The 19,957-nt window shown below is 39.4% G+C and overlaps 1 protein-coding gene across 1 annotated transcript; it reads right to left on the bottom strand.

Moving 5' to 3' along the window:
• Positions 1 to 8,080: 8,080 nt before the first annotated feature.
• Positions 8,081 to 19,616, bottom strand: LOC119723762 (NXPE family member 3-like). The gene is made up of 3 exons (XM_038194614.1): positions 18,875 to 19,616; positions 12,764 to 12,825; positions 8,081 to 10,033 (listed from the first exon to the last, which is right to left on the bottom strand). The coding sequence occupies exons 1-3, from the start codon at positions 19,369 to 19,371 to the stop codon at positions 8,640 to 8,642; spliced, it is 1,953 nt and encodes a 650-aa protein (XP_038050542.1). The 5' UTR covers positions 19,372 to 19,616; the 3' UTR covers positions 8,081 to 8,639.
• Positions 19,617 to 19,957: the final 341 nt, after the last annotated feature.

Raw genomic sequence — 19,957 nt, 5'->3', positions numbered from 1 at the left:
ATGAAATATCCAAGATGGCTGCCATCAATTGTGAGTACCCCGTCCACAGTGATTTACTTGAGTTCATTTAAAAACATATGGACTTCATAGGACATTCAGATCAGGTGCAATGTTATTATAAATGAAATCCAAGGTGGCGGCTATTTTGAAAAAACCAAGATGGCTGCCATCCATCTGGGATACATCAACAGCAATGGGTCATTAAGATTACTTGGTATCAAATGTATGGGGTTCGCCAATGAAATTGACTTCGTACGACATTCGAGTCCGAATTTATTATGCAAAGAAGCCAAAAATTACGGCCATTTTGAAATATCCAAGATGGCTGCCATCCATTTGGAGTACATCGCAAACAATAATGTACTCGGGTTCCTTTGTATCAAAAACATGGGGTTTGCCATCAAAATGTACTTTATGTAACAATCAGGTCCGAAGTTACATGATACAAATAAGGCTCGAAATGGCGGCCGTTTTTAAATCCAAGATGGCCGCCACATGGTAGCTGGAAAAAATGTCTCCAATGCATATCCGATCGACTTAAGGAGGTAAACTCTTTCCAAATATGGCAAAAATTCCTTCTTAAACAAAAAAAATGGAAAAGTACATAACGGCCAATACTATATGTCCAAATCATACGAAAACATGTAATTAGCAGCCTTTTGAATTTATGCAAATTAGGCATATTTCCACCACTTGTATTTTTTAACAACTTTTTTAGGGACCGTATAGCAATGCACTGTGTTGTGAAATTTGAGTTGGATTATCAGGGAAAATTCAATAGGTACATTTCCACACATGGCATCCATTATTTTAACTTTAATTTAGGCAAATTGATATACAGTATGGCATTTATGCAAATTATATGACATTTGGAAAATTTCGGAAACATAGGGATCTTGAAATTTACCTAGGACTAGAATAATGAGTAAATCAATGTAAAAGGACTAAAACTGTCGTTTAAAGTACCTCAAAATTCTACCTAGTATGAGAAATATGACCAAATCAATGAGAAGGTCCTAACATATGCGGCCATTTTGGATTTATGCAAATAAGGCATATTTCCAACACCTGGATTTCTTAAGACTTTTAGTATGTCATTTTAGGGACCTTATACAAATGCACTGTGGTGAAAAAAATTATGTTGCAATTTGTTTGAGGTCAAACCATATATTGCCTGTACTATATGTGAACAGACCATTGTCATGTTGCGGCAATCTTTATTTTGTTCCATTCATTTTTTCCAACAATATCATTCATTACTGTTTTTGGATACAGAGAACATGACTGAAATGGTGACAGCATGGTAAAAGTCTATTGTTGACGTTTTGGTAAATAACACTTACGTAATTAAAATCATTGTTCAAACAAACACAGTACGGTAAAATATTGTGTATCGATAGAAACGTGTTGATACACTCACTGGCCTTTGAAATTAAATGATTACATTAAATTAATGAAACAAATACCTCAACAAAACTCGCAGTATATACTGGCTCCTAATACCTGGTACCCTTTTAAGGGGTGTAAATTCGCTGGCTAATGCAGCTCTTGGGAAGCAGGCGTAAATCGGGCTATTCTCGAAATCCAAAATAAAATTTAGCAAAATCGCTCTGTACGTGCTATTGCACCTCCAGTCTGAAAATCTACAGCACCTAATGCAATGTGAACACTTCAGTGAGCACACATTCTAATGCCTTAGAAATTTCCCAGCCCATACCACACACGGGCGTTAACAATACAAGACAATTGGGTCACACTAAGCAACACGTTTTTGGAAAATCCTAAATGAACGTACACTTGGCGTAAAAATATCACTCTGACTTGTGACATACACATTAGCTATCTAAGAAGGCAATGCATTTGTAAATGGGATATGCATGCGTACACCGTTCGTACATTCATTGCTACTAGATTTAAGAACAAAATATGCCATCTAAGTTGGCCGCTACGCCCGAGGTCCATTCAATATGTTATGCGGGTTAGAAACAATCAGGCGTTTTATTACAAGGAGCTGTTTGCAGTTTACCCACCTGCTGAAGTGTCAAGAGAGGATTCGTAGTAAGAATTCCTTGCAGGGCTGACTTCTCATCTCGTCATTCATCTTGCAATTTGTTGCCCCTCCTCCAGGGTGAGTTTTTCACAGCGTCCAGCCCGCGCCGCAAATAAGTGAGTTGCCAAATGTTTCCATGAGGCTGCTTATTATTTTTGACACGCGGTGAGCAGGGTTTATATAGCGCGCCCTCTTTTGGAAGGAATTGATGACAATAATATACGGAATGTCACTTACATTGTAATGCCCTTAAATTATATTGATATCATTCTTTCAAGGTTCCTGCCAATTTTCAGGATTTTTGAGTAATGTCATTTCGATGTAATGTGTTTATCTCGAGTTTTCGTCGGTACGGTAACTTTGTTTATATCGCGAATATGGACAGAAGTCGGTGCGGTGAGCAGTGTTGAAATAGTGTGCCCTCTTTGGAAAAAAGTGATGACAAAATACGGAGAAACGTACACTGCAAATTCCTTCAATTATATTAAAGGGAATATACATCATTTGCTTTTGCTGTAATTTTCAGAAATGGATGGAATTGGGGGGTTGGAAATATATAGCAAATATAGTGACACCGACTTTTTTGAGGTTTTGGTTTCGAAAATGCTATAAAAACCAAGAAAAACAATCATTTTTCCTGTAGTCTGGTTCCCTGACTCCATATAAGAAGAAACAGAGCAGGTTACATACATTGGGGAATTGTAAGATCAGGGAACCAGTCTACCTGGCTCATACCCGTTCATAGGTTTGTAATCATTGCAAACAAGTGCGATGGTCAATTGGGGTCAGTATTTGAAAAAAAGCCATTTTTTTCCAACGCTGATCGGCCGATCAGCGTTGGAAATTGATACAAAAATACCACTTTTCTTGAAAATGACAGTATACCAGGTGCCATGATTTTACAGGATGCTTTACACTGTCATTCATTAACAGTCCAGCAAGGTATTTCAAAATGATTTGGTAGTTTTATTTTTTGATGTTTGCAAATGTTGTATTTTCCCTTTAAATTAATTCTCTCAAGGTTCCTGCCAATCTTCAAGATTCTTGGGTCAAATATCATGGCAAAATGTTGCACGAGTTTTCATTTCAAGTATTTGTCGTTATAGTGTCTGTGTTTACATAGCAATGGACATAAGTCGGCGCGGTACAGTGCGGCGAGTGCGCCCTCTTTTGCAACAAATTGCAAGTACGGATCGTTCTTATAATGTAATTAACCGTGAACAACAATCTGAATGAGTCAGCGTTCAATACAACAAAACACTGGTTGTTGAGACCAATAACTTGTAATATACTAAATTTATTATACTTAAACTTCGTCCACAAATTTTTGATGATTTGTCACTTTCGGAAATTTAATTTTATGAGAATTTACAAATCAGTACATCGGAACAAGAAAGAAAAGGAGATTTTATAAACAATTTAGTGTTTTAAACGTAAAAAATAGAATCTGAATGAAAGTAACGGTTATGGCAAAAAAATTGCGCGCTCCTTTTTGTGCAATAACCGAAGAAATTCCAAAGACGTTCCTTTGTTAAAATACTTTTTCCAAAACAACTTATTTCTCTCTTTCTTTTCTCGCTGGGAGACAAAAATTTACCAACCGGTTTAATGCTACTTTTTTTGAATGGAGGGCGCAGCGTCAACACGGATGCCTTACTAATTGAGTAAAAAGAAGACACTTGTTGTTCGGGCAATATCTCAAGAAATATTAAATTCATTGACTCAATATTTCGTGGAGTAATTGTTTATTATATATCACGATCGACAGTATAATTTCATGAGAACTCGTTGAAAACAAAACAATACGAAGTAGTGTTTTAACCGTGAACGTTCAACGTTCAATGCAACAAACCACTCGTTGTTTAGACCAATAACTCGTGAAATACCAAATGTATTATATTTGTAAATAAAAAGCCTGTTGAATGTCAAGAGATACAGTGGCGTCGCCAAGGGGCACGTGCCCCCCCCCCTGGAAAACCTAGTGCCCCCCGAGTGCCCCCCCCCCCCATCAAATGCTGGTGCCCCCCTATCCTCTGCAAAATTCTGCGCGTTGTTAAAATCATTACCTCAAAAATAGCAATTTCTGGAGATATCTTCAGATCGAATTTAGCATCATATGTTGCACCATTTTGCATCTAGCCCATCCTCCGTATGCGAAAATTTTCCAAAGGGGAGGGGGGTACCCCTCTCCTTAGACCCCTCCCCCAGGACGGCGATCCGTATCCACCTAAGTGCCCCCCATCAAATGCTGGTGCCCCCTATCCTCTGCAAAATTCTGCGCGTTGTTAAAATCATTACCTCAAAAATAGCAATTTCTGGAGATATCTTCAGATCGAATTTACCATCAAATGTGGCACCATTTTGCATCTAGCCCATCCTCCGTATGTGAAAATTTTCCAAAGGCGAGGGGGGCACCCCCTCCCCTTAGACCCCTCCCCCAGGACGGCGATCCGTATCCACCTAAGTGCCCCCCCCCCCATCAAATGCTGATGCGCCCCCTGTGCCCCCCCCCCCCCCCCCCAGACTGAAAATCCGGTGACGCCACTGAAGAGATATCAAGTTTGCTCTTTTACATCCAAAATGGGCAAGGTGTGATTTTTATGGAAAATTAAAAAAAAGTGTAAGAGGTAAACCTTGCTCTGTTCATTAACATGGGGCAACATTTGATTTCTCTCAAGAATCAAAATGCGTAAGGGGTTAAACTGAAATCTGCAAACAAGACAATAGATTATGTAATAAATAAACAAGACAATATGGAGGAAAGCATTATTAAACCAAACGTATTATACCCTAAATAACTATTTTCTACCTGAAGGGTTTTCCTTTCCCGCACTTGGATCGATATATAAACGCTCAACTCAAGGAAAAAGGACGGAATGATTTAAAACGTAATTTAATTGTTTATACGTAGAACGCACGCGCGCAGTTCCTGAATGTCTTTCACCTCAATTTGTACCTATAACACATCCCAGTCTACCTATATGCTACGTGTCACGGGTAGTATACAAAAACATCATGGTTTGAGGGGAAGTAGTGGGAATTACTGGTCCCGAGGTGTAGGTCAGCTTGACTACCTCCCGAGGCGAAGCGGAGGGAGGTAGTCAAGCTGACCTACACCGAAGGACCAGTAATTCCCACTACTTTCCAAAAATAAACTATGCCGTATTTGTTTTACTACACCTAATAAATATTCAGTAGCCTCACTGTCTTTTTAAATGCAGGCGCGGTTGTAGAACCGATATTTTTTTTTTTGTGGGTTTTTTTTGGGGGAGGGGAGGGCTAGCAGGATGGATCCAGAATTGTTTTCAGGAAAACGTGCTGAAATGTAGACCGGTTATTTTCTCCAGACAGTTACCCTCGGAAAATCGATAGGTGGGGGAGGGGGGGGGGAGGGGAAGGGGGGGGGGAGGGGAAGGGGGGGGGGGGGCTGACGCCATATTTTCAATGGGAAAGCCCATAAAATCCCAAAATCATTCACACTATATTAACTACAAATGCACCTTGTCACGACTATTTCTTTAGGGGGAGACCGTTCGCATGTAGGCCTACATCACAATCCTTCTTTTTGCTAATGCATTTTTTTACGGAATTTATTGGGGGGGGGGGGCTAGATAACAAACGCGCCTGTTTAAGTGGTCTCACTGCCTTGTCTTGTCGATAACGGCCTTCGTAGAAATTGAATCTTTATTCAGTAAATAAAAATATTCAAGTTCTTCATTATTCAATGAAATAGTCTGGTGCCAACACTTTTTAATGTGTCTTTATGGCAATTGTTACAAGGACTACCTCGACTGACTGGTTCCGTAAAGATTTCATGCCACAGACTACATGTTCTACGAGGCGGGTTCCAGAGGGATTTTTTGGTGCAATCAGAAAATAAACTAAGCTGGATACTCACCGGGATGACGTCACCTGGGCGGCCTATCATTTTTACTTCCCGGACGCGCGGCGGAATCGGCCAATTACGCGCTCCAATTTGATCATGAATATTCATGAGATGTAGTAAAAAAGAATAACCGCGCCCATTATTTTTTTTGATTGTCTTATTCATAAAGAACGAACTAATTTATCTCCTCTTGTTTTCACCACTATCCATCCGCCGAACTGATTTAGTCCGTCGCCACCAGCGGTGACGACTTATTTACAATCCACTTCGTTAGAGACAAGTTAAATTATACATGTTCTCATTTCTTCCGTAACAGGTCAAAATACTTTGGTTATCTCCTATAGTATAGGTTTTCTCGGCCAGTTTCGCAAAAATAGCATTCAAATTCATCTTGATAATGACCAATTTGAAGCGAAATGTTATTTGTTTTTAATCTAACCAAGTAAAACTTTAAAGTAGTGATGTGAGAAAATTAAACATCATGACACGAAAATCGACATATAAAGAATAAGCGTATTAGGCAACATTTAAACTAGGAGATCCTTTGCCCTCTTCTTTAATCGTGTTCGCATTTTTTTTTTTTTAAATTGTTACCTTTTACTCTTTTATCTTCTAGATTTAAAATTGCGATCTGGTTTTTCTTATATCTCTAACACTTTCCTCAATTCGTTTTATCTTAACAACGCTTCGTTTCTGAAACGTGCTTTCTTTTCATGCAAACAACGATCAATATGGTCAATTTGTGGCTGCTGCTTTGTAGCCAAATCTTCTGGGAAACAGTTAGTTTTATGCATTTTCAAATTGGAACAAAGAAACGAAGAACAAGGACGAACAAGTAATTACATAAACCGGTTTCAAATTCCTTCGCTTACATTTCACAAACTACTTGTTTAATGGCGAATTCGAATTCCAAACTGACGCAACGTTAAGCTCCTGCGCATGGGCGTTAATCCCGGGAGGATATCCCGAACCACTTTCAGACCAGGGAAAAAGGGGTATTGAATAGCCGCCCCACCCCCACTTTTTCGTGATGATAAAAATAAAATGCGGATTTTGAGGTATTTCAGTTCGAACATCCCAACAACCCAAATGTATTCAATAGCACTGAAATGTGGATGCAAGCGCGAGTATACATGTTGGTATACATCTATATCCTTAAGAACGCCCCCTATAATGTGGTGGTGGCGTGAAATGGATTTTGCTTCAAATATCTTATTTCCTTGCAAACGTGATTCTTCGAGTTAATTATTTTATTTCCTTTAGGACATATGCAAGCTTTGATAAGGTGATTGAGAGAGATTTAAAGCATTTCCTTTATATATTGAATTTTATTTCTTGGAGACAAATGTCAAAGATGTTGTCCGCCATTTTATAGTTATTGACGTGATTGTTGAGGTCATTGTCCCTGTATGTTCTCTTGTATTGATGTTGAATAATTTAAATGCTATGTTAATTCACAATCCACTTCGTCAGAGACGAGTTCACTTATCTCATCTCTTTCGATACACAGAATCAAATCACAAAGAAAATTGCAGAAGTCCTTCTCCTCTTACTTTTATTCGACCTCACTTTCCGAGTGTCACATAAGTTTCAACCCAATCGGAATCTGTCAAGATATAAATGTTCTGTTTATCAGTGTTGTACTCTTGCCCTACAAACAAAGGCTGTGACTTGCTCTCTTTCATCCTGGGCCGTTCGCTCGTACACCCAGCCCCGCAAACAGGACGCTGGGGCACGCTGATGAATTTACGCTCTGATTGGATAGATTTCGCGTGACTTGTGACCTACAAGTCATCACGGCCACGACCCTGCAAGGTTTGAAACGGCCGTGAAGAACGAGTCATCACTCTTTTATTCCCATTCATAAATGCTTTTTTTTTTCGTTGGAAAGTGTTATAATGTAGGAATCTGTTTTAAAAATCATTTTAAATTTTCGTCACTTGCTCAGGCTCTGTTTTGAATTAAATTGCATATAAAGCGACGCTCAAAATGTGTCCACATGGTCCGCAATGAACCAGAAATCACATCCGGTATAGAATGTCCGGATAGCATTTGCGCACACTGGCAAACTGCGGTCTTAAACAGCTGCAGCCGGGTGCTTTATACATCGGTCATGATAAGTTACCTAGAATGCCATCCCCATATGGCCACTTCCTTCACAAGATTATATGAAGCTCATCAGTGCAGCGTGTCCCAGCGCCCTGTTTGCAGGGCGGGAATATGAGCGAACATTGGCCTTATTACTGTGCACATTGTATCAATATACACAGGCCTCGAATTCACGGTACACGTACTACGTCAAGGGTGTCAAAAGTTCAAGCAATGAACAAACAAGTAAACGATGATAACCAAAATAAACAAGGTACATTAAAAAGCCTGCATGAAGGCGTCAACATTCAAAAGGTGTCCTCTGGCTTCACGTCAAGGGAGTTCTTGTTCTTACTTAAACCAAAATCAAAATAAATAACGACACTGCAGACGGTAAACGACTAAGATCGGGAGTTTAGCAGGGAGCAACAATAAATGGTTAACTGCATAATTTAATAGTTAAATAAGCGCTTTTATTCTACGAAAAATAAAGAAACAATGTCACACAATGCCACACTGAGTTTTAATCCTAATAAAATCGAGAGTATCTACCAGTTTCATGCGCTGCTTGGCTGGCTGGCTGGCTGGATGGCCGGCCAGTTGCTGGCTAGTTGGCTAGCTGTTTGGCTGGCTGGTTGCTAGGCTGGCTCGCCGCGGCTCCGGCTGGATGGGTGGCCGACTGCTTGGCTTGTTGGCCGACAGGCCGCCACGTTGGACGGGTTGAGAGGCTGGCAAGCCGGACTGGCTTTTTGGCGGCTGGCTGGTTGACCGACTGACGCGCTGAAAGGTTGGCTTGTTGGCTGGCTGGCTGGTAGGCTGGTTGGCTGAATGGCTGGTTGTTTTACTGGCTGACTGGCTGGTTGACTTGCTGGGTGCCTGGCTGGACGGCTGTCTGGCTGGTTGGTTGGTAAGGTGGATCGATGGCTGGCTGGCCGGCTGTTTTGCGGGTTGGTTGATTGACTGGTTTGCTGGATGGCCGGCTTGTTGGCTGGTTGACGACTGTCTGGCTGGCTGTATGGCTTGCTGACTGGTTGGGTGGCTGGTTTGCTGGCTGAACGGCTGGCTTATTGTCTGACTGTTTGGTTCTTTGTTTGCTAGCTGGGTGGTTTGTTTGCTGGCCGGATTTCTGGTTGGTTGTTTGGTTGGTTGGTTTGCTGGCTGGTTGGATTGTTTGCTGGTTGAATGGCTGGCTGTCTGTTTGGCTGGCTGGCTTGGTTGTTGGCACAGAAAGTTCAGGAACATCTTAATTTCTTCTCGTAGAACCAAATCTACAGGATGCAGTCTGTATCCTGTCCTATGACTCAATGTCATGCCCCAGGCGTCTATGATAGTCACATTTGGCATATCACTAAATATTGTTCGCATAATCTCATCTAATATAAGTATAAATGAATCGGCCAAGGCAAGCCCCTTTGACCCATCGGCTCTAGTATTCGCTGACTTGAAGAAGACAGGAGTAGGGCTGCGGCCTCGCTGTTGTAGCCTCTTAACAGCCGCTTGGATGTGTCCCATCCTGTTCGCGAAGTAGTCCACGCTATTCGTAGTGAAGTGCGCCCAAAACGTGAACAAGACAACCGTGTTAGGTCCGCCTGGCAGCGCGTCTAGCTCGTTCACCGTGAACTTCACGTCGTGAAAGTTGAGCCAATTGTTACGGATGGGAAAGTCGTGATGTCGGAACGTGAGCGTGATGTTGTGCACCTTGTCGATGGCGTACAGCGGGCCGATGATCTTCGCTGACTTTCTGCGTGCCCGTTGTAGCTTCATGGTTTTTCCCAGACTGCGAGCCAGAAACAGCATCCATTGCCTCAGCGTGGAGTCGCCGTAAAAATAAAGCCTCTTGTTCCGTAGACATTCCAAAATCTCCGGCAGCTCGAACGACCTCTCACGGCATACGTTGGACTTCCACGAGTCTTTGTAGTAAAATCCAGCAGCTAGCGATGGTGGTTTCGGAGGAAGTCCTGGTTTGCATTCAGGTAACATCAGACAACTGCTGGCGGCGTTTTCTGGAGCTGAATTAAAATAATTGAAAAGTGGAGAATAAATATATGTTTTCCCAGTCATTTTTTTTAAAACTTAAGCCACGCATTATCCTTTTAATTTTGTTCCCCAACATCGTCGAGCTCAATTCCCGATTTCAATTTCAACTTACCACCACTGGATCTCAGTTAAGGTGTAGTACAATTCAAAATTGGAGCATTCAGATTCGACCTTATCTCGAGAATTCGTCTCATGTTGCGATTTGTGTTGTATTGAAAAAGCAAATTCGTTTTTTGTTATTTGTTTTGGCGCGTTTTAGACAGTACGTAGTTTAGCAATTCCTAGCATAATTATGAAGGTTGATACTATTTCTTTCACTTTTTCTCATTCTCGGTAGATGAAAAAATGGCTGACCATGTTCTACTTCATTGAGGCTGATACAATAAGGTATCACGCGCGGATAGTGATTGTATCACATAGATGCCTTCGAAGGAGAACATTTCGACTACATGCACATCGCTGTTGTTGACACTCTCGGGTTGAAGCGCCATACTCGCATGTCATCAACTCAACTTACCATCGTGAGAAGTAATTAAATGCATTATAACAAAGGGTGAGAGAATACGTTCAAAAATAGATCAAGAAACTGGATAAAACCTTGGGTCAACTACAGGGTGAGTCAAAAAAAGCGAAACTCAAATGTCGGGACTATTGTTTTAGTGAATTTCTGCGTGTAGCACCTTCAAAATCTAGGATTTGAAAGCCTTTTCGTAAGCTTTTTTTAAGTCCAAGAATCAATCAATACACTAAATTTTAAACACAACCGCCGTCTGTCCACGGATCACAAAAACAAAAGACGAAATTGAAGTATCTTTCTGGGATATTTGTGTGATATACGTGTAAAAATACCTGGGAAAACCTTTTTTTCGATCTGTCCATAGGAATTAATTTTTATTTGCAGCAAAGCGTTTAATGGTTTCATACTTAACTTGCCAAAAAAACAATCTCAGAGCCATAATTCAGAAAAAAAGCTGAAGATTTTTGTTTGAGGGAGTAGAACTTGGTGCCACACAAATTAATAGTACAAATCTAAATTCAGAGATGAAAACAAACAAACTAACTATTGACCAGGAGCTAGATAAAGTTTAATTAACAATTTGAGAACAAAAGGTTTGTTACAGGCCATTAACCATCAACGGGTAGTTCTGAAATGGCCATTCTTAAGTTGTCCTAGGTCGGATTGGGGTCAGGGGACCAATGTCAAACTGTCCAAAATTTCGAGTTTAAATTAACATGCCTAGCACAAGTGCCGTTTTCGGATTAAAGCGTTGTGATTGACCCCATGATACAAAAAAATGCTACCTAAGAATGGGAAAAAAAAGTCGGACAAAGGTATTTAAGATTGATTTAAAGATTTCATATATAATTAGCAACTTCAGTATTTTTTTTCATCTAAAAGTAGCTGACGAAATTGGCTTTCCAGTTATTATTATTTTTGTGATACATATTTTGTTTAAATATGAAATATATTTTATGGGGTTTGGGTTCCACTTTTCTGATTCACCCTGTATATGCACGCACATAAACAACTATCAAGATTCAAAGAGCATCCTTAAATGCACGTTGGAAAATTTGCATTCAGTTAAAAGAGTACTTTTATATCGATAAACGACAAATTCAATGCCCAAATTAAGTTTGGGACCTCCTGGTAACCAATACTTTATGAAAGTTTTTCGCCTGAACTTGTATAATTTTGAAGCGAGAAAACGTTGAAGGTGGTTTTAGAAAATATCCCCACGTGTCGTGTTTACGAGCGTTAGCAACAAAATCCAGTTTAAAAGACTCATTTTTGACTTTTGGTCAAAAACAGGTTTTAATTGGATAATTGCTAGAATGTTTTGCTCCCATTTAAAAAAAAAAGCTCCGCCCCCACAGTGGGTAAATTGCAAAGTGGATCCCTCTTGTAAATATATGTTCAGCCCATAATTATTAAGTTCAACCAGGCCTGCCAATTTTCATAGTTTTGCCACGAAAATGCACGCTTTTTGTCACAATTGGATCAAACCACTCGTATACGTTACCCCTTTACACATTTAGGCCATGCCCACAAATTGCACAGAAAATATGACGTCAGTAAAATGCTATAATGTTCATGTCATGTCATGTCCAAGTTTATTTCAAGTAATTGAAAAGCAAGGAAAATAAATGTTTAAGACAGGTCTTCTGAATTTTTTGCTTTCATCCCCCTTTTTAAATCAAGCTCCGCCCCCAAATTAGCAAGATTGAAGGTGGGTTCACCTCTTAAAATGTTTCTCAGACCGTTTGGGCTCTGTACGCCGAATTTCATGCTCTTATCACAAATTTGGGCACGGTTTTGGCAAAAATAAGGGGCATAAGCAGCTCCATATACGTGTACACAGTAAACAGTACATGAAATATATATAATATATATATATATAAATGCAATATTTAAATCATTCTTAAGTAACTTTGTCCGATTTTTTTTCCATTCTTAAGTAGCATTTTTGGCATCATGGGGTCAATCACAACACTTAATCCAAAAAAACGGCACTTGTGCCCGACACGTCAAATAAACTCGAAATTCAGGACATTTGACATTGGTCCCCTGACCCCCATCCGACCTAGGGCAATTGTTAATTAAACTTCACCTAGCTCCCGGTCTACAAGCAAAGACACACAGTCGCACACCTCGGGGATTCGCACCTATGTTAATAAAGTTAACAAAGTTCAGGCAAACATACCTTGGACCACCGAAACCGAAACAGGGCCGGCATTCGACAGGTATGCAAAGTCTTTGATGCCTCTGTGAAGACAATGAGTTTCGTACATGACTGTTAATGCCCACTTAAATTAAAGGGAATATACACATGTACAACCTTTTCAGAATTTTCAAAAATTGATGGGTTTGGGGTCTAGTATTTTATAGCAAATATTGTTACTGACTTGTTTGACGTTTCGGGTTCGTAGATGCTGGAAAATTAAGAAAAAATATCATTTTCTTGTAGTCTGGTTCCCTGACCCACTTAACTTGAAACGGAGCAATTTATAGACGTCGGGGAACTGTAAAGTCATGGAACCAGTCTAGCTGGCTTGTGGCCGGCGATATTTTTGTCCGTACACATACATTCGTTATGCGTATTTCGAAGTACGTTGAGTTGCAAGTCAGGTTCTCGGACTTTATTTTCCCTTGAAAAAAAAAATCCTCCAAACCACATATTGGTAAAATAAAAATGTTCCAAATGACTAACAAACCTTTTAGAGAGAGAAAAAGAAGTAAAGAAGAAGAAATTTAGAAAAAAGCATCCAATGGGAATCGAACTTACACCATCAGATTTGTAATCCAATGTAGTATCCATGAAACTACAGCAGTGACTCGATCGATGTGGTAGTTTTAAACATTATAATATTGCATATATATGGCCCTCCAGCATAATTCTATATAATTATAATAGCGAGCATGTGGTATGGAAACAAAATCGCTACCCGTTCAAAGGTACGTAATCGATTGCAAAGAAAGTGCGAACTAACTACATATGATAAATTGGGAGCAGTAATTGAATAATGCCAGTTTTTTCCAAGGCTGGTCGACCGACCAGCGTTGGAAAATGGTTTCCAAAATACCACTTTTCTTGAAAATGACAGCACACCAGGTGCCATGATTTTACAGGATGCTTTAGACTGTCATTCACTAACAGTCTAGTAAGGTGTTTCGTGATAATTTGGTAGTGTTGTATATTCCCTTTATAGTTAAATTAAAGTAAGACGAGGTCATTTTTTTAAAAATAAATTTCCCTTCAGGAAAGAAAATTTGAAATTAAATAAATCACTCTGAATAGTTGCATAATATTGATTTCACGCCTAAAATTAGAGCTAGCAGGCCCTTGCCCAGGCTGGTGCGCCAGCTGCGTAAGCACCCTTAACATTAGAAACGTTCATTTTTTTAAAGGGTCTATGTATAGGGTTAACCCCCCCCCCTCCCAAGCAACCCTGAAACATTTGCCTTTTTCAAAAACGTGATCCATGCATTTTTATGTTTTTGATAATGATCAGATTAAAGCTGAGAGTTTTTTCTTTCAAATACTAAAACACTCATGTAAACAGCGCATTGGGTTGTTAATAAAATGTAACTGAAGAAAAGATTTTTCATCCTTGCATGGTGCTACAAACAGCTTTCATTTGTGCAATTTCTTTAATATTTCGACATATTTATGATGCTGAAAAGGTTTCGTATACGACTTAAAAAGATAAGATACCCGTTCAGCTGGAAAACAAAAGGTATTTTCATCAAATTCCTTTGTACTCTTGACATAATGTGCCGTGTTGTTTGTAAGGATTAGGTCACAATGCGCTTCATGCGTTTCGTGCACAAATAGGTACAGTGTAAATCTCTTAACTGTGGTAATGCCATTGGAATGGACCAAAGAGGAGTTGTGCTACATCAATGGCATTTTCTCAGCAACCCAAGGTGCTGTTTTCATGATTTTTTTTAATTATTTGAAAGAAAGAACTCTCATCTTTAATCTGATATCCAAAAACATAAACAATTCACAGAGCACGTTTCTGAAAAAGGGCAAATGTTTCAAGGTTGCATTTTTGGGGGTCACCCTGCTAATTTTTTTTAATGCAGTCCTTGTTAATGAAGCTTTGTGGAACAAGTGTCGACTGTGTCAAAAATACCACTTTTCTTGAAAATGACAGCACAACAGGTGCCACGATTTTACAGGATGCTTTAGACTGTCATTCACCAACAGTCTAGTAAGGTGTTTCGTGATAATTTGGTAGTGTTGTATATTCCCTTTAAAAATAAAATTAAAGTAAGACGAGGTCATTTTTTTTAAAATAAATTTCCCTTCAGGAAAGAAAATTTGAAATTAAATAAATCACTCTGAATAGTTGCATAATATTGATTTCACGCCTTAAATTAGAACTAGCAGGCCCGTGCCCAGGCTGGTGCGCCAGCTGCGTAAGCACCCTTAGCATTAGGAACGTTCATTTTTTAAAGGGTTCATGTACAGAGTCAACGTTTTTGAAAAAGGAACATGTTTCATGGGTTGAATAGGAGGGGGGGGGAGACCCTCCCAAGCAACCCTGAAACATTTGCCTTTTTTAAAAACGTGATCCATGCATTTTTTATGTTTTCGATAATGATCAGATTATATCTGAGAGTTTTTTCTTTCAAATACTAAAACACTCATGTAAACAGCGCATTGGGTTGTTAATAAAATGTAACTGAAGAAAAGATTTTTCATCCTTTCATGGTGCTACAAACAGCTTTCATTTGTGCAATTTCTTTAATATTTCGACATATTTATGATGCTGAAAAGGTTTCGTATACGACTTAAAAAGATAAGATAGCCGTTCAGCTGGAAAATAAAAGGTATTTTCATCAAAATCCTTTGTACTCTTGACATAATGTGCCGTGTTGTTTGTAAGGATTAGGTCACAATGCGCTTGATGCGTTTCGTGCACAAATAGGTACAGTGTAAATCTCTTAACTGTGGTAATGCCATTGGAATGGACCAAAGAGGAGTTGTGCTACATCAATGGCATTTTCTCAGCAACCCAATGTGCTGTGTTCATGATTTATAAAAATTATTTGAAAGAAAGAACTCTCATCTTTAATCTGATATCCAAAAACATAAACAATTCACAGAGCACGTTTCTGAAAAAGGGCAAATGTTTCAAGGTTGCATTTTTTGGGGGTCACCCTGCTAATTTTTTTTAATGCAGTCCTTGTTAATGAAGCTTTGTGACACAAGTCTCGACTGTGTCAAAAATACCACTTTTCTTGAAAATGACAGCACACCAGGTGCCATGATTCTACAGGATGCTTTAGACTGTCATTCACTAACAGTCTAGTAAGGTGTTTCGTGATAATTTGGTAGTGTTGTATATTCCCTTTAAAGTTAAATTAAAGTAAGACGAGGTCATTTTTTTTTAAAATAAATTTCCCTTCAGGAAAGAAAATTTGAAATTAAATAAATCACTCTGAATAGTTGCATAATATTGATTTCACGCCTAAAATTAGAACTAGCAGGCCCGTGCCCAGACTGGTGCGCCAGCTGCATAAGCACCCTTAACATTAGGAACGTTCATTTTTTAAAGGGTTCATGTACAGAGTAAACGTTTTTGAAAAAGGCTAATGTTTCAGGGTTGCTTAGGAGGGTGGGGGACCCTCTCAAGCAACCCTGAACCATTTGCCTTTTTTAAAAACGTGATCCATGCATTTTTATGTTTTCGATAATGATCAGATTAAAGCTGAGAGTTTTTTCTTTCAAATACTAAAACACTCATGTTAACAGCGCATTGGGTTGCTAATAAAATGTAACTGAAGAAAAGATTTTTCATCCTTGCATGGTGCTACAAACAGCTTTCATTTGTGCAATTTCTTTAATATTTCGACATATTTATGATGCTGAAAAGGTTTCGTATACGACTTAAAAAGATAAGATAGCCGTTCAGCTGGAAAATAAAAGGTATTTTCATCACATTAATTTGTACTCTTGACATAATATGCCGTGTTGTTTGTAAGGATTAGGTCACAATGCGCTTGATGCGTTTCGTGCACAAATAGGTACAGTGTAAATCTCTTAACTGTGGTAATGCCATTGGAATGGACCAAAGAGGAGTTGTGCTACATCAATGGCATTTTCTCAGCAACCCAATGTGCTGTTTTCATGATTTTTTTCTCAGTATTTGAAAGAAAGAACTCTCATCTTTAATCTGATATCCAAAAACAAAAACAATTCACAGAGCACGTTTCTGAAAAAGGGCAAATGTTTCAAGTTTGCATTTTTTGGGGGTCACCCTGCTAATTTTTTTTTATGCAGTCCTTGCAAATGAAGCTTTGTGGAACAAGTGTCGACTGTGTCAAAAATACCACTTTTCTTGAAAATGACAGCACAACAGGTGCCACGATTTTACAGGATGCTTTAGACTGTCATTCACCAACAGTCTAGTAAGGTGTTTCGTGATAATTTGGTAGTGTTGTATATTCCCTTTAAAGTTAAATTAAAGTAAGACGAGGTCATTTTTTTTTAAAATAAATTTCCCTTCAGGAAAGAAAATTTGAAATTAAATAAATCACTCTGAATAGTTGCATAATATTGATTTCACGCCTAAAATTAGAACTAGCAGTCCCGTGCCCAGACTGGTGCGCCAGCTGCGTAAGCACCCTTAACATTAGGAACGTTCATTTTTTAAAGGGTTCATGTACAGAGTCAACGTTTTTGAAAAAAGCAAATGTTTCAGGGTTGATTAGGAGGGGGGGGGGGGACCCTCCGAAGCAACCCTGAACCATTTGCCCTTTTCAAAAACGTGATCCATGCATTTTTATGTTTTCGATAATGATCAGATTAAAGCTGAGAGTTTTTCTTTCAAATACTAAAACACTCATGTAAACAGCGCAATGGGTTGCTAATAAAATGTAACCGAAGAAAAGATTGTTCATCCTTTTATGGTGCTACAAACAGCTTTCATTTGTGCAATTTCTTTAATATTTCGACATATTTATGATGCTGAAAAGGTTTCGTATACGACTTAAAAAGATAAGATACCCGTTCAGCTGAAAAATAAAAGGTATTTTCATCAAATTTCTTTGTACTCTTGACATAATGTGCCGTGTTGCTTGCAAGGGCGGATCCAGAACACAATTTTTTGGGGGGCCAAAAAAAAATTTGGTCCCCCCCCAAAAAAAAAGCGGGTCAAAAAAATTACGGCGTGGGGTTCGGGGCCCGCTTAAGGGCCCCGAAAAAAAATTGGATTCTAGATGCTCTGTGGTGCGATCTGAGGCAATTTCTGACCACTTTAACCAATTTTTTTTTTGAGGAAAAGATGGTGGTGTACTCATTGCCTGCCTTTATTGCGATGTCACAAAAAAAAAAAAAAAAAATTGGTTTCGTATTTTTTTTTTTTTGGGGGGGGGGGCATGGCCCCTTTTGGCCCCCCCCCCCTGGATCCGCCCTTGGTTGTTTGTAAGGATTAGGTCACAATGCGCTTGATGCGTTTCGTGCACAAATAGGTACAGTGTAAATCTCTTAACTGTGGTAATGCCATTGGAATGGACCAAAGAGGAGTTGTGCTACATAATTGGCATGATTTTTTTCTTCAGTATTTGAAAGAATGAACTGTCATCTTTAATCTGATATCCAGAAAAACATAAACAATTCACAGAGCACGTTTCTGAAAAAGGGCAAATGTTTCAAGGTTGCATATTTTGGGGGTCACCCTGCTTATTATTTTTTTTAATGCAGTCCTTGTAAATGAAGTTTTGTGTCCCATATTTTAATTTTTTATTTTGCCATTTTTATGTCATGTTGGTGACATTTTAAAGTCATGTTTGGTTTAATGCTTATACAAATTTACATATTCATGAGCAAAAGTTTGATGTCATATCAGGCAGGAACCTCATTGTTGCAACTATTTCAGCGCCAACATTTGCCAGAATTTTTAGATGTTTTGCTGTCATACATTCTTTTTCCTTGGGGTGGGGAGAATGTTTTTGGTTCAGTACATGACAGTAGGCCTATGAGCAAAGTTTTCTCTCGCTAAAGTATTCAATGTGTAATTGCTTGGGTTCTGAACCAGTGTCTTCCTTAAATGACGTCACAGCAACAACGCCCTCATTTGTCAGGAAAAACTTTAAAAATGTTACAAGTGTAAGGAAGTGCACTTTTCAATAAGATCAACCAAAAAGGGATGTTAAATAGTTTGCATACATTATTTTGAGATGAGTAAAAAGTTGCACCAAATAACGTTCCTAAGAAAATTTCATTCGTGATCCTTTTCAGTATTCTTTTAGTGGCCATAGGTTTTAAGATAAGGGAATTCGGAAGTATACATTTTAAACATACGCTTTCCACGCTATCTTTTCCTCTTCGGTCATGCTTTGGTTAAAAAATTCATCTGACGCCTTCCAGTCACCCCTGTGGAGAGAAATGGCTGAGCAGGGCAGGGTCTTGGGCTTCAGGCAGTACCAATTGGTCCCTGCTTTGACATCGGAATAGTCACAGACTTCGGTTGGTGACAGGTAGGAAAAACTCGCTTCTGGTTTAGTGGCAATAAACGGCATCTCTTTGACCATGTGACATGGTGTGTACTCCGACGTGCCGTTGGCAATGAACTTAGAAACATAGCCGAAGCGCACGGGCTGTCGTTGAATGACTCCCTGTAAAGCTGCCACGTACTCGGCGCTGTGAATGAACGGTACGCGGGGCTCGACCACCCCGGCCCATGAGAGCGTCAACCGAGCGCTGTAGCTCCCGTTCCCGTGGTCAATCAGCTCATCGTACGGTGCGCTCGCATGAAATCCATCCGTCCGAATAACGGGCCACAGCAGATCACCACCCATCTTTTTCGTCAAGTTCTGTCCGTCGCGAACTTCAATGTAGAGTTCCAGCACGTCGCATGTGTTGTAAGAAGGCTTGGGATCCTTGATGTAGAAAAACGAGTTGGCGGCCACGGTCGGGTTTGTCAAATTGGGTGGGGTTACCGCAGGGCGTGGCTCCACCCCTAACGGGGGAGGTTGTATCCAGGTTCGAACTGAAGATGGGACCTGGATACATAAAATTTACAAAACACCTTTATTTGGATTCAATTGAATGAATTACAAGAATGATACAAAAAAAACAATAACATTTACAAGAATAACACCTAAACAGGTGAAAATTGAAGACAAGTTGAAGACATAAAGACAAGTTAAAACGAACTTTGCGCAGTGCTGTCATTATTAAAGAAAAGATTAATCTAAACCTAGTATTAATCACCTAGGGAACACCGTCATATATCTTAAAGAAGATAAATTATCTGCATAAATTCCTTGGTCTTACGATTGTACTCTCCCGGCTGCAAGGGTTTAACTGAGATGACTGGGAGATTGCGTAACAGTCTTTTGTAAAATACGCCAGAGGCAAACGGGTCTTTATGATGGGTTTTGC

Source organism: Patiria miniata, unplaced genomic scaffold, assembly GCF_015706575.1.
Source record: "Patiria miniata isolate m_02_andy unplaced genomic scaffold, ASM1570657v1 HiC_scaffold_17, whole genome shotgun sequence".
In the NCBI taxonomy this organism is placed as follows: Eukaryota; Metazoa; Echinodermata; class Asteroidea; order Valvatida; family Asterinidae; genus Patiria; species Patiria miniata.
Note: the sequence above shows the minus strand (reverse complement) of the source record. Positions and strands in the feature narration are given on the sequence as shown.

Bases quoted from the DNA above. Each gene is read 5' to 3' on its own strand.
- LOC119723762 (XM_038194614.1), bottom strand. From the start codon at position 19,371: ATGGGTGGTGATCTGCTGTGGCCCGTTATTCGGACGGATGGATTTCAT. The intron at 12,826-18,874 runs GTATGTTTAAAA...TTGTCTTCACAG, and splicing joins GAAAAGATAGCGTGGAAAGC to AGGCATCAAAGACTTTGCAT. The intron at 10,034-12,763 runs GTATGTTTGCCT...ATTTTAATTCAG, and splicing joins TTCGGTTTCGGTGGTCCAAG to CTCCAGAAAACGCCGCCAGC.